Here is a 15,011-nt window from a genome sequence, read left to right as displayed (position 1 = left end):
TCAGACTGTTCTGACTACTTCAAACCCTCCGTGCCTTCAGCTGCTTGCTTTAGTAGAAGCAACCATATTAATAGCATAACGCTGAGGAGCAGGGCAGACCCGACCCTCCAAAAAGAGAAAGTGCCTCAGAGCGTAGGGACACTTGGGTTTTTCTGAGGCAACAAGTCTTTTGGGAAGGCAGAGCACAGGCCTGCTTGCCTGGCTAGCGTGAAGCCTGCCAGCAGCGAGGAATCCTGGCAGCAGGGCAGGCAGGATCTGCTCCTCCGCTGCTCCCAGCAACCTGCCCCGTGCCACTGGAGCCTCAGGGGAAAGCTATTTCCTAAAACCCAGTGGGTCTGCTCTTGCCATGGGACCAGCCTGCAGGAGCTGTGCCCAGAAGGAGACAGAAGGGGGCATGGTGTTATTGCTCCCCCATGTAGGAACAAAAGCAGCAAACAGAAAAATGTCCCTGTGCCACCACCCTGGGGGAAGCTCCTGCAGCCACGGCACGACTCAGGCTCTCTGGTTGTCAAGCGTCCACATGTTCGGGTGGACTGAAATAGTCTTTTCCAGTAAGACCACACCGGCAGGGAGGAGAAAGCAAGCCATTTTGGGAGAACACCTGGGGGACTTATAGAGACAGCTGATAGATAGGGGCAGCTTTGGGCACACCCCACACTGCTTTGGGCAGCCCTACTATGCAAGCTCAGGCACTTTTGGTGGGCTGGAGAAGCCCCAAGCCCCTTGGGCTAAAAAAAATGTCTGCATGTCATGTCACTGGCACAGTGCTTGCTACAGCTCAGATTTAGCATTGTAATGGATGGAATTTAAAAGAAAAAAAGCCAACAAAAAACAATAGAAATACCAGGAGGCATACCAAGAACTACCCCACCAGCCCATGCAGCCTTGCTGGACACCTTCCCACCCTTAGAGCAACGAGGAGGGTGCTTGGCCTCTGCCTACTCTTTGTTTTCTTTCACAGCTTTAAAAAGGACTTTTAAATGACTTTTAAAATCTTGCACATCCCAAACCAGCTATGGTGTTCTTCCCACCACCAGAAGGTCTCCACAGGGGCAGAAGAAAGCAGGTGCAGTAGAGGACACGTAACTTGTTTTTCTGTGGACCAGCAGAGCTCTGGCTCTCCTGACAGCATGGAAATTGGAGCAAAGGAGTGTCCTTGCCCCGCTGTACCAACTGCTACACCGGGATCTTCCAACCTCTCCTTAGCACCGCTGCCCTGCTTGCTAATAAATATATTCCTTTTGGTGGGATGATGCTACCAGAGCAGGATGGTCATATGGAAAAAACCCAGGTAATACAGTTCTCAGTTAAGGTGCTGCTTCCAATTGCCCCTACCCACCTAGCAACATGACAGGCTCAAACAGCTAGATATGCACAACCCAACCCAAGGGTGGCCCATTATTTACCGTCCATCTCAGAAACCTTTAGGGTAAGACACCACGGGGAAAAAAAATCTTCGACTTCCCCAGAGAACAATGAAAAATAGTTGTTTTTCCAAGCTTCCTTTAACAACAACAAAGCCAATGCAAACCCGCATGGTGTTCTGGATATTTGGTCTGAGATTTTCAGCTGGGGAAATATTTCACTTGCTTGAAAACAGGCAAGTTTTGAAGAGTAACATTTTGCTGAGCTCCAAGTGAAGGAATTGCGTCCAAGGGCTAATCCAGGCAATATGTGCAAGGTAAATTACGTGACCTTGGGCTGACAAGGAATTAAAGCCATTTTAGCAAACACCACTGAATAACTCCTCTGCCTTTGCTTAAGCAGAACGGACCGGCTGCATCTTGAGCGGTGAATGATTGTTTTCCCAGTAGAAAAAATAAATAAATCTGTACATAAAGTATCTTTTGGAATCTCCAGCAAAGATTTTCTCTGTTGAGTAACAGACTGAAATACAACCTTTCCTTTCACCTGCGCTGTACTAGTGGATTGCTTCATCTTTAAAAAAAAGATGGTTTCTGTCTATGCAGGCAAGGATGGTTCATGTGGAGAAATCCAACCTAAGAAGTCACCATGAAGCTTGGGAGAATTCAAGCCTCTGATGTTTTACTCGTTCCTAGGGCTGCACTTCAGCCTGCAAGGACCACATGTGGCTTTCCGACCCAAGCAACGTGGAGGGCGCGGGGCAGGATGGTACCTACCTGAGCAGAGGACTCCCTTGTACCTGGCGCAGGAGAAGTCGTCGCACTCGCAGAAGGGCCCGTAGATGTTCCCAAACTCGCTCTCGTAGCAGACGCACTGGTTGCAGCTGCACTCCCCCCGCCCGCTGCACAGGGGCTTGCCCTCCACCTCGCGGCACAGCCCTTGGTGCGTCTCCCCGCCGGCCCCCTCCTCGCACTCGCAGCGGGCCCCCAGGTAGCCGGCGTCGCACTCGCAGAGCCCGCAGGCATAGGTCCCATTGCCACTGCACTTGCCGCTGGCTGGCTCGGCGCGGCCTGTGCACCCGCAGAGGCAGTTGTAGGTCACGGCCACCTCCAGCGTGTCGCGGAAGCCGGCCGGTTTGATGGTGAAGACATGGGAGGTGTCCTCGGCCGGGCAGCTGCGGGCCTCCACAGACACCTCGAAGGAGACCTGGGGAGGGAGGGTGAGGGGGAAGTTAGAGCATGGCCTGAAACTGCCTCCTGAGGGCTGGCCGAGCTTCGCTCCCCCATGCGGCAAAACCACCCCAAATCCACGTCCCGTGTGAGCACCTGCAGCTCAGCACCCAGACAGCCCGCACCAGGGGTTTTGGCATCCTTCAGGCCCCTTCGGTTTCCCACAGGCAACCCAGTGACCCAAATGGGACAGAAAGAGGCACAAAGCAGGTGTTTCATACGCACAAACTCCACATCGGGGGGAAAAAAGCACCAACGGGGAAGTGCTGGTGCTGTCTGAGGGGAGCCTTGGCCCTGTAGCCTCTTCCTGCCAAACCCACAGCTCATGCGGGCAACCCCAGCCCTAAGCAAAATGCTCGTTATTCTGTGGATGGCTCATTTTAAAAGACACCACAAGCAGTCAAGTGAAGTTTTAATACTTATTACGGTCACCTATTAATGGTAATTTTCTCTATCACGGACCGCTGGTTTCCGTGAGGCAGGAAGGAGCCTGTTTATCCCATGAAGTAACTAGGGCAAATGTCTAGCAAATAGCCAGGTTTTCATGACATCAAAAATAAAACATTTTCTTGAAACCAAGCACTAGCACAGAGCCAGTACAGCACAAGGACCCAAGATGCCCACAAGGTCAAGGATTTAGTGCGTTTTGTGGGAATCCTGACCTGCCTCACTCATAAAGCCCCAAATAGGGAACACGCTCAAATTGCAGAGATCAGAAGGCAAGCCCAGGGACTGGCACAACCCTGCTCCCTTCCTGGTACCTGTGCCACCAGGACCAAACCACAGCAGGTCAGGGCCTGGTGCCAGTTTTGGGGAAGATTTCTCAGCAGTTTGCAGCAGCTAGATCTTGACCCCATGGATGCAATGGGGCCCGAAGCTGCTGAGCAGGAGGGGACACAGGAACAAGCTGCAGCAGCTCGGTGAGCTCCGTGCTCATGCCAAAGCCCAGATTAAGGCTGCTGCCTCGGGAGCCCTGGCTTTGCTGGGGACACCAGGAGGGCACGTGCCTACGGTGGCACAGCTCCAAGGACTGCAATCCACTGACTTGAAATCCAGTCAAGTCAGCTAAAATTGCTGAGGCCACCTTCCTTTTTAACACTTTGCATGGCCCTTATTTGGAGGGGTAAAAATTCAGCTACTGTTTATTCTTTCAAACTATTTTTATATGCCTCTGAGTGCTTAGCGCTCTGGTATGTTTTTAAAGACTTTATTCTCAAATAAGGAAATTGTCTTGCTAATGAGCACAAATGTGTCCTCGCAAACAGCAAAGGCCAGGAGAAGGGGATGGGATTCCCAGCCAGGCTGAGTGACACCAGATGACAACGTGCCCTCCTGCCTTGCCCAGCAGTCCAGCTACATCTGCAAGAGGCTGCTTTTCTCTTTAGATTAAAGCAGGACAGGAGAAGAACACGGTCCTTGCTGGAGGGAAGGGGCCATGCTGTCCCGGAGGTTCAGCACCCACTGGCAGCGGGGGCCGTGCCTGCTGGCATGTCCTCCTGTGCCATTCATCACCACCACTGAGAGCTTCCCTCCCTTGTCCTCACTCCCACATCAATCATATTGCAACATCTCTATAAACCACCTAAAAAAAAGAAATGCTGAGAGAGCATGACATAAATATCTGGGATTAAAGACAAGCCTTTTCTTGACCATTGCACTCTGCTGCGTGATGAAGATTTTTTGACTGTAGGTGCTGAAAGCAAGACACCTGCATTCCCTCCTTCTGGACCACCAGGGGACCTTGGATTGATCTGTGCCATGCAGAGCCACTTCTGGCAGAGCTGCTTTCAGTGGGTTTCTGTATAAACGTGGCATGGCTCTGAGGCTAACAGAGGAAGATGAACACTGCAGAGCATTACAACAGCCTGTCCAAGGGATGTGCAGAGAGGCAGACTCACCGTATCTCCTATCTTGAGATCCCCGCACTTCCTGAGCCCAGGGTAGGACAAACCATCCTGGCATGTGGCAGTGAAGGTCAAGGCAATGTCCTCAGGGGCTGTCCCAGACAGTCAGTTCTACTTTGGACCGAATACTCTGGAAACACAATGGAAAAAGCACAATGGAAAAGAAAGCCATCAGGTTACTACAGGTGGACCAGTTTCTCTTGCAGAATGTTCTGCTTTGGTCTCTTCTCCTGTTGTTTTCAGAGCTAGGACACCTGTGCACCGATATAAAAAATACCTGGAATTGGACTGAAGAATCTGGCAATGGTTTATGCAGTCTAGGAGGGTAATGATGACCACCATATTGGAAAGATATACATACACACACACAAAAAAAAAAAAAAAAAGAAGGAAATATTCTTGACCACAGGTGGACCATATGCTTCATCTCAGAGCTGAAGGTCAGAAGCTGATGTGCACATCTGCACCTCCTCCATATCAAAGTCTGCTGGAGGAGTGCAAAGCCCAGTTCTCCACTGGCATCCACCCTTTGATGCCTTTCATACTGCATAAAGGCAGCATAAAACTTCACTGAGACTGAACCAGCAACTCTGTCCTACTTTCTTGATTTTACACGACTTGTCAGAAAAACGTATTTTCGCTCTTAAGAGAAAATGCCAGACAAAAAGTACCCTTTCAGATATGTCAGTAACAAACACCAGGTTTTCCACAGGAAAAAAAAAAAAATGAAAAATCTCTGTGAAACATTTCAAAGTAAAAAGTGGTTTTCGTCATTGAGGTTTTGGTATCCTCCTATTCCGTTTTATTCTGCTTCTCATCTCTCCATCCTGCTGCACAACCCAGACTTTTAAAGTCAAAACAAAACAAAGGGAAAACTCTGTTTATAAGTATTAATGTGAAATGAGGTTGTTTTGTTTAATTCTTCCAATGGCTGGAACTGATTTTTTGTGAGTGGTGTCCAAAAAAGACAAAGGCTTTCAAAATGGAGTTTTTTTGTATAACCACATTCATTTTCCAAAGCTAGCTCGTGACTCCATCCCTCTGCCCCTTGTCTCTTCCCTCACTGAAGTGGCCAGATAAAGGAGAAGTGCTAATTTAAGCCTCTCACCAGTCAGTGTGTTAGCAAAGCCGGGGTCCATGTGCTAGCCAAGAGCTACCGCTTTTGGAAAGGGGCAGGAAATACATGACTTTTGATCAGTGAGTCATAAAGCTGAACATACTGCATGTGCGTCTGCTGCTCTGCCCCAAATTATCACGGCACAACATGCTGTCACACAGATGTGCTCTCTTCTTCCTACCCTGAGCCAACCTCACCAGCCTCCTGCAGCCTAAAATGGAGATTAATTACCCATGATGGCAAGATGCTGGCTTATCCCTTTGTCAAGCCCAAGTCTGTTAGAAGGACTGGGGAAGCTGCAGAGGTGCACAAGGCGGTAACACATTTCACTGACCACACTGCTCACAGTTTTCCAGAGAAGGCAGGACACCAGGCCTGATGGACCTCAGCATGACCTCACCTGGGTCGTTCTTATGTTCTCACGCAGGCACCAAGATTTCTTATTAGCCTGAGAGGGTAATGCCATTAGCCTAATTGTAATGCCATTATTATTAGCCACTTTGCACTGCCATACAGCAGTATCTCCTCACAGCACTGCGGTCACTACCAGAGGGATTTTGCTGCTGTGCTGTTTGGTGGCCTCAAGCCTGCTATACCTTCAGGGATGAGCAGAGGACCCTGGAGAGACCTAGGGGAAAGACTTGGCCCTGAGATGGAGCAACTCCTCTGTCTGAAATAAAGCTGTCATAGCACAGGGAAAATTCAAAGGATGGAGCACTTCAGTGTAAAAACAAAGGGATCCTGAACCCGCAGCTGCTCCAGGGACGGCTGATGTGAAGGCCACCCGCCATGGGAAAGCCGTTGTGTTGTAATGAGAAACATGCCTGAGACCTGCTGGGGCTGGCTTTAGGAAAGAAGTTGTAAAAGAAGCGTCCTGTTCACTCCCTTCGGGCCAAATCCAGCCAGGAGTCTGTGCCAAAACCCTGCCGGCACCACGCCAGCCGGGCAGCGGCACGGCCTGCACAGCTCCCCGGAGCATCTCCACCTTGCAGGTGTGTTGAGATTTTGGGGAAGCAGAAAGGGTTTTTCTGAGGGCGGACAGAAAAGCCATCCTGTTCTCTTTTGTTTCATGCCCCCAGGACAGGAGAGCACTGACAGCAGGTACACTGCAGCTGGGTTGTCACACCTGGGAGGGAGGAAAAAGTGAGACAGGAGATGAAGAGATGGGGGAGAGGGATCTCAGGAGCAACATAAGCCCTGAGCAAATCTGATGTTGAGCAACCTGGTCTGGTGGAAGGTGTCCCTGCCCATGGCAGGGGGTTGGATTTAGATCATCTCTGAGCTCCCTTCCAAACTGTTTTGTGATTCTATGCTTCTATGTATGCATTATTTGAAGAAAGCAGAAAAGAGAGAAGCAAAGAAGGCCAAAGCACTGAGACGCGAGGCTGACCCTGGGCCCATGCAGCCAGCCCCCAGGAGAAGACGAACCCTGTCGCAGGTGAAGGGTTTCTCCACGCTCAAGAGTTTCCATTCTGTAAGGAATAAAAAAGGGTTCACTCCCACTTGGGAAACAGAAATTTTAGCCTCCTCCTTTGGTGAGAATTCCCTCCTCAATTTCAGGACAAAGCAAGCTACCGAAAGGAAATGAACCAGGCAGGCTCCAGGCCTCCTGCTGCCCGCAGCAGAGGCAGCAGCTCTCCCGCACCAGCTAACTGTGGCTGCAAAGATGAGCTCAGAAGATGCACATACGAAGACCCGTACGTGACGGCTGACCCATGACAGTGAAGCATTTTAATTTAGCCACAAAAATCAGAGAACATGTGTTGAACAAAGTATTTCCACAACCAACTTCCACGTATGGTCACTGGGAGTCACAGATCTCTCACACCGAGCAAGGAAACAGCAGCGTCCTTCCAGGAGCACAGAGTTGAACCGTAAGAATCCAACAAAAAGGCCACAGAAATGATGAATATAAATTGGCTTGCTATTTAGCTGTTTCTGATCACTCCGCTCTCCTATCTCCATAGAGACACACAATATCAGGTTAGCAGAACAGCTGCAGGTCCTTTGCTGCCTGCCCTACACCTCCAAGTGCCCCAGGGCCGCAGGGCAGGCTGCACTGACCACGCTGTGTAGTCCAGGACCACTGGGGACACCAGGAGACACACTGGGTGCACAGAACTGGCTCACGAGGCACAAGGACCAACCCAAGGATGCAGCCTGAGCTGGAGCTGCATCATGTCCTCAGGAGGCCACTAGGCATCAAACCGCAAAGAAATAATTTTCTCTAGTGGCAGGGTGGTCTGTGAGAGCTGCTTCAAACCAGGTTGAACTTAGAGTGCTATCCTGCACAAGAGATATGGGGCCAAACCTCTGCCATGCTCCCACTCCACCTCAAGCAGCTCACGCAGGGAGGACCCACAAAGTGCTCCACAGCCACACCAGCAGGGCCTCGAGCAGCCATCAGCCCAAGCACCGGCGTCATCTGAAGCAGGACGAGCTGCTCCCCTCCCTCCCCAGGATGGGTGCAACCACACCAGTGGTGACCCGCTGCGGAGAGGACCCGGGCAGGGAGGCAGCCAAGCCTGGGTGGAGCACCCAAGGCAGAGCCGAGCTAGCTCAGCTCTTGGCACTTCCCACCCCAGCAGCTGTGATGCTAAAAGGCACTTACGTTGTAGGCCTTGACTATCAGCTCGATGATATTCTTGGAGTCCTTGTGCAAAATCTCCACCGTGGTCCCAGGAATCAAGGCGGTGAAGTTCTTGAAAAGACAACGAGCGGAAAAAAAACATGCTGCAACGTGCCACAAAAGCCAAGCTTCCCCAGGAGCGGGCGGGGAGGATGAGCTCAGCCCCCGGCCCCGCGGGGCAGCAGAAGGACTGCCACCGCCTCGCTGCTCGCTTGGCTCTGCCAGCACGGAGCAGAAGCATCCAGAGCTTCCCGAAAGCCTGATCCCCTCCCTGAACCCCTTCATCCTCACAGATGTGCTTCTTGCTCCTGCCAAGGGGCAAACCCTGCGGGGCAGCCCCAGGGAAGGCCCCCCTGACAGTGGGGATGGCGAGGGAGCTCAAACCGGGGCCATGGTGCTGGGCTCCGTGATGGAAAAACACAGCTGGGCAGCAGCCCTGCGCTGCATTAGGTAATGGGATTGAGTCACAGCAGAATGGGTTGAACAGGTTTCTGCTCCCTCGTCTGCTGCGCGGCTGGCAGCCCTCCTAAAATCAAGATTAGGCTAGGTTCTATTTTAGGTACACACACGCTCACTGACATGTAGGTCTGTTTGCTCTAAGCAGCTTTAGTGCTTTTCTCTGAATGACCGTGCTCGGGGTGCTCGCAGGGAGAGGGGACGGCTGCACCGAGCCGCTGTGCCCTGAAGGGCTGCCCCCATCACAGCCCAGCTGGAGGGGAGACGCTCTCAAGGGGCATAGAAAGCCCTGCCCAGCCGGGCAGCTCAGCAGTGCTTACCTTGTACAGGACATAATGACTTTTTGTAACAGCGAAAATCAGGTGGATGTTGTTTTCAGCCAGTTTCTCCCCAAGAAGCGCCAGGGAAGGATAATCCTAGGGGCAAAAAAAATAAATAAAAATCAAGAAAGACTGATGGGTAGCACAGAAACAAAGGTTCATTTCACTGTTCTCCTCCCAACAGCAAGACTTGTTATAGAAATGTGGTGTTTCACTGCAGCGCGAAGTCCCTGACATACCACTACAACTGAAATAGCAGAAACGTTCCAGTAATTCTGCCACCCCTTAAATATTTCTGCTGCACCTATCACTACACAACACCATGACCTACAGCAGCACCTGAAACACTGAATTGTTTTCTCTTCTCTTTCTGTTTTGCCATCAGCCAGTGTACATGTGTAATAACCTAGCTGCTACCTCCGGGAATGCAAGATGAGACCATTATCTAGAACTGCACTAAGCAGAAATGCATGATTTTTCTCCAAAAGCAGAAATAACCATTGCCTGCTCTTTCTGCATACTAGAGCCATGAAGACGTTGTGATAAACTCTTTATTTCTGCAGAATTCATAGACAGAGGGGTTGGCAGGAAGGTACTGTTCTAGCTACACACAAGCAACAAAATACTGAACCAGGGCTCACTTCAAGAGAGCAGCTTGAGTTTCAAACCACAGGCTGCTTCTGAAACGCTGCCCTCAGAAAAAAAGCCCCCCATTTACTTGCAAACTGGAGGGCTGATTTATGGAAGCACTGAGGCAGCATCCCCACACCAGCTCCCCAGCAGGGCTCCAAGTCAGTATGGGGGCAGTACTCTGCTACACAATTGCTTGCAAGATTGCATGGGCTGGTGAACATGGGGCTTCTCCAAGGAGCCAGAGGCAGCCATCCAGAAACACCTCTCATTATGGTGTTGTGCACACAGGAGCGAAAATCACCGTTGGTGCTTGCGACCTGCTCGGTAAGGCACCATTCTGCAGGAGCACGTGATAAGTATGCAGCAGACAAGTGTTCATTCACCCCAGAAGTTTCCTCCACAGAGTTTAAATTAAAGAAAAAAAAAAAAAAAAAAAGCAGGGTGGCTGGTCCCCAGAGCAGCAAGGGGCCTGCTGACACCCCAAGGTCTCCAGCAGCTGCCTCCCGCAGCCCCTGCCCCCCCTCACCAGCTGGCTGGAGGCGCTGTACTCGTTGGCCTCGTTCAGGTGGCACTGGCCGTCGTGGGGCTGCACCAGCCCCCCCAGCTTCCCATCCAGGGCGATGTGGGGCACATCGTCTGTCGTGAAGACCAGCAGGTGAGACGCTTCCTTCCGCCAGCCGATCTTCTCCTGGGGGGGAACAAAACCTGTCAGACAGCCAGCCCTCCCGGCAGGCAGTGCACCCATCCATCCATCAAAGCCCCCGTTGCCACCAACTAGAAGATCACCACACGTCTGTGCACCCATCCCTGGCAAGAAAACAAGCTGCTGGGGCCCTTCTGGCACTCCCCAACATCACCTTCCAACGCACTTACCTAAAAAGGCACGAGGAGGTACATCGACTGTCCACCAGACCTTCTCTGCCCTGATCCAAGAATAAGAATTTCAGCTGCTTTTATGGCCAAAGAAGGCCTGCCAAATTCCTCCACGCGCATTTAATCTGACCTTGTTTCCCCAGCTCGGTGGTACGGCCGCGCTGCTGCGCGCAGCACGAGACAGCAACAAGAGCTGCAACAACTCCGGTGAGTGCTTTCCTTACAGCCCACTCAGAAAAGGATTCTGGAGCTGCATCACTTGTAGCAAGGTCCCTGCCTGTGCAAGGAACAGACATTGCCACTGCCTTTGCATGGACAGATCTGCAGGGCTTTTGTGAGGAGAGGCGTAAGAGTTTGAGGATAATTGCCCCCAAAAACTCAGGGCACGGAGCCTGCAGCATCCAGAAGCAACCCACACATCAGTATACCCAACTCCTCCGTATTTCACTGCTCAGCTTACTTAGCAAAATCTGAAAGCTACCTTGTCCTACATTAATTAATATGCCAGCCAACAAACTGCTGCAGCCTGTTCGCAGGCACTTCCTATGGACACCACTTGTGGGGTCATGGCGAGCAGTCAGAGTGTGCAGAAGGATGGTAATCATGATTGCCACCACAATTTTTGCCTGCAGATGTGAGTCAGAGCCCAAAGTCTGCTGGTCTTTCCAATAAATACAACTCTTACTTCAGGACAACTATTCCAGACTTTATTTCTTTTTCTTCCCTAATGCAAAAAGTATTTTTTGTTAATGGCATTTTAAAGAGCCGTGCAATTCAAGTACGGCCACAGGAAGAAATCTTTGGCAACACACATCTGTCCTGCACCAGCACTTTACTGTCCGGGTCATTACACTACGAGGACTTCTGTGGTCTGGGAAGCAGAAGCCATTCAACTGAAGTGACCCCACTGGATAAAAGGCACTCTTAGTGCCAAAATGTGGTTTCTTACAAACTGAACCCAAAAGTGATTATGACTGACAATGCAAAAAGCAGCTCTTGGTCTACCTGGCCACCAGACAGTTGCCCACCCAGCGGTCCATCCAACTCACTTTTCTTTTGGTATCCAAAGTTGATTTCTATTGAGGATTGAGATGATAACTTGAGTTCCACTCACTTAGAAATGTGCTATGCACAAAGAAAACAAGCTCAACAGTTACAAGGTCACTTAGGGAATGACGCTTCTGCTTATCTGCCTGCTAGCACCACCTTCACATCGAGGGCTGAGCATCCCTTCAGGCAAACTCTCCCCTATTCTTGCACTTAAGCCAAACACGCAGAAATGCTGAAAAAAATCAGGGCAGGACACCTCAGCTAGGGGCACCCGACCCAGTGCCAAAGCTGCCTGCCAGGCTGGGCATGGCGCTTCGAGCCAACACAGCAAACACCAGATTGATGCAACAACAGCACGGCTAGTGGAGATCAGCAGGGAAAAATCCCTCATTTTTCTCAGGGAAAAATCACCCCGAGGGGGCAACGTGCAACGCCATGCCACGAGCAGCCACAGCACCTCACACCGCTTCTGCCAGCGACTTCCACCACCAAACACACAGCGCTCTGCGCTGCTTAAAACAAATAACCGAAGGGGCTTTAATTTATTTTTACTGGACAGCGAGTTTTGAACAGAAATCTGCATTGATGCTGGCCTCATTTTCGATCCCTGTGGGATATAAAGGGTTTTAAACCAGGGTGGGACCTGACCCAAGGCAGAGTGAAGCGAAAGACATGTCTCCACAGGGCTGGCATGGACGGATCCTGCCCCCAATCCCACGACCAACTGGAGCTGCCCCCTTTCCCCAGATGACCAGCTCTTCGCTCCCTACAGCCTGCCGCCAGGGTCAAAACCACCACAGCTGGCTCACCCCATCCCAGCCCTCCAAATTCTATTGAAAAGGCTGCAAAAATTCCTATCAGCATTTCCAAGCCTGAAGTAAGTATCTAAATTTATGCTTTGGCCTCTGAATAAAAAGAGCTCAATTGCCAAGGCACTGACTGCCAGGAGATCCCCCTGGATTCATCCGTATGCATAAAACTCCATTCGTTTCTTAGGTGCAGGCCTTCTTGGAAGAAAGAAACTGACACGTGCATGACAAGAAAGCCTTGGAGATTAAAAGCCAAAGCATCCATTCTCCGAAGCCTCCTCAGCTCTGCGCAGCTCTGAAAAGCACCTCAGTGTCTCCCAGATGTCTTGGCCATCTCCATGCACCAGTGTCTAGCACTCACTCACCAAAAGTATTTCAAAAGACACTGTTTTATAAAACAGACTTATCTCCTTGCTGCAGTGCGTGCGACCCGAAACTTAAACATACCACCAAGCCATATGATGTTTGCACTTACAGAATGGCAGAAGACCAGAATACTGCAAATGGAAAATATAATTACAGAAAGTTGATTAATATTCCTGGCTAACCATTTTCGCATCAGTATAAAGGCTTATTGTCTCTGGCTCTCTCATTGCCTCCAGAATAACACTTACCATATCTTCATCTTTCAGAGAGGAGCCAAGTGCTGGGCCCGGTTATTAGCCTGTATTAGCTGTACAAACTCTCCCCACTCCTGGGTTTAAAACCCGGGCCAAAAAATTGACTTGAGCTTTACAGAGCTCTTCGGACAGCTCATGCAGAAGAAATGCCTGATATGAATTACAGCACAAAACCACCTAGTCAGCAGACAAGGTATGGTTTCTCCTACCTCTCTGCATGAAGGGGAGGAGAACAGGCACTTGGACACCAAGGCTTGGAAACAGCCAGGTTCCTCCATCGGCTCTCCTGGGATGTCCCCCGTGACACCACAAACTGCTGCTGACCACAACATATTTCACAGCCAACATGTGGCTACTGGTGGAGCTGGGGCATCTCTTGGCTGCTGCAAGGGAAAGGAAGCTCCTGCTTGGGCTGCAGGACTTAAGAGGTATTTCTGCACCATAAGGAAATGCTATCCCCTTTCTGCAGTAAGAAAAATGTGCTGGAAAGAACCGTGAAGAACCACACGATGGGCGGCACAGCAGAGTCACTGCCCTGAGACGTCTCTGCTGTGACCATCAGCGCCACCCGGCAGGGACGCAAAGCGCTCTGTGCCTGGAGGAGCCCTGCGAGCAGCGCTGTCGTGGTGCCAGCGACAGCATCTGTGCCAGCCTGGGAGCAGAAAGACGACTGCTCGGAGGCACCAGATCCAATGGGGCAGGCTCAGTCCTGCCAGGAGCATGAAGTGTGCATGAAGCCAGCCCACGAGAAGGAAATTCTGCTTTCCCACTCAACCTGGTTGCGCAAACCTGCATCAACCGCTCCTGCAGGTGATGCTTATCTCCTGGCTCCCAAAATCTAGACCCACAACAAAACGAGACCTACCAACAGGACTGCACACAGAAACCAAACCATATGTCAGAGGGGAAGAAGCTGGCACTGGAGAGCAGGGCAGCCCAGCCGCACCACGCAGGGGAGCAGCATTACATTTTCACCCCCAGCTCACAAAGGGATATGGAGCAACCCACCTACTTGCTCCAGGACGGTTCTGAGCAATTCTCTCCCAAACCTCACGGTGAGGAGAGCAACGGCACAGCAAACCCAGCCAGCCACTGCAGGGAGAGGGCTTGTCCCTTGTGGGAGGGTGACAGGGGAGGAAATGCATTCCCCCTTGCTGCATGGGGAGCAAGAGCACGCAGAGGACCCCAGGCTGGAGAGCAGCCCCCACTGCACAAGCCCTCAGCACCCAGAGGCGCTGCCACCTAAATCTCCATCTGCAACAGGTCCATTTTATGCCTTTAAACTGGAGAAGGTATTAAATGTTTTCTTTGCCTGTTCACGCACAAAAGCACATAAAAACAATAGCTTCTCCTTTTCAAGGCATTCTTGTTGGTTTCTGCAAAAAGAAATTAGTGGTTCCTTCCAAGAAACCATACACCAAAGCCACACCAGAGTTCAAAAAGACAGCTGAAGAGCCCCTCCTCTTCTGCTTTGTGTTAAAACCCCAGCAACCAGTGTGACTCACCTTGCACACTGCAGCTTGCAAAATCGCATCGAAGCCGCCCTCTGGAGCATCCCTGTTCCGGGACACCTTCTGCTTCTGAACTTCTTCGTTAAAACGGTCGACTTTATCCGTCAGAGACAAGAGGTGGCGGAAGCCAAAGGATGGGACGCAGCTCGGGAATAGCTTGTAGCTGCAAGAGGAGCAGAGGGGAGCGGTTAGCTGGCACGAACCCCAGCAGGAGCCAGGAGCTGCAGGAGTCGGCAGCTCGAACAGGTTGGTCTCCAAACCTTTGTCCAGAGGGGTGAAATGCTTTCATGAGGTTTTGTGTTCTGGATTCTTTGATTTCTGGCCAGTTATCTACAAACAGTAGAGTCTGCCTTTCTGTCCCACCCGACCCAGAAGGTGCTTTGAGCAGCTGAAGTTTCCAGGTATCTCATCCAGACCAAAAGTTTCTCTCCACAGAAGGTCTGAGCAGAGACACCAAGCACCAGGGCTACATGGCTGTGGAGCTTCAGTGCCCAT

The 15,011-nt window shown here is 51.1% G+C and overlaps 1 protein-coding gene across 1 annotated transcript in view; it reads right to left on the bottom strand.

Annotated features, from left to right (window-relative positions):
• The window catches only part of ITGB5 (integrin subunit beta 5), a 48,694-nt gene that overhangs the window by 17,664 nt on the left and 16,019 nt on the right, over nucleotides 1-15,011 (bottom strand). Inside the window, 7 exon segments of the mRNA XM_066999772.1 lie at nucleotides 2,142-2,571; nucleotides 4,493-4,591; nucleotides 4,593-4,628; nucleotides 8,227-8,316; nucleotides 9,021-9,116; nucleotides 10,180-10,341; nucleotides 14,511-14,679. Coding sequence (XP_066855873.1) covers nucleotides 2,142-2,571; nucleotides 4,493-4,591; nucleotides 4,593-4,628; nucleotides 8,227-8,316; nucleotides 9,021-9,116; nucleotides 10,180-10,341; nucleotides 14,511-14,679 — 1,082 coding nt within the window.

This window comes from Anser cygnoides, chromosome 6, assembly GCF_040182565.1.
Source record: "Anser cygnoides isolate HZ-2024a breed goose chromosome 6, Taihu_goose_T2T_genome, whole genome shotgun sequence".
NCBI lineage: Eukaryota > Metazoa > Chordata > Aves > Anseriformes > Anatidae > Anser > Anser cygnoides.
Note: the sequence above shows the minus strand (reverse complement) of the source record. Positions and strands in the feature narration are given on the sequence as shown.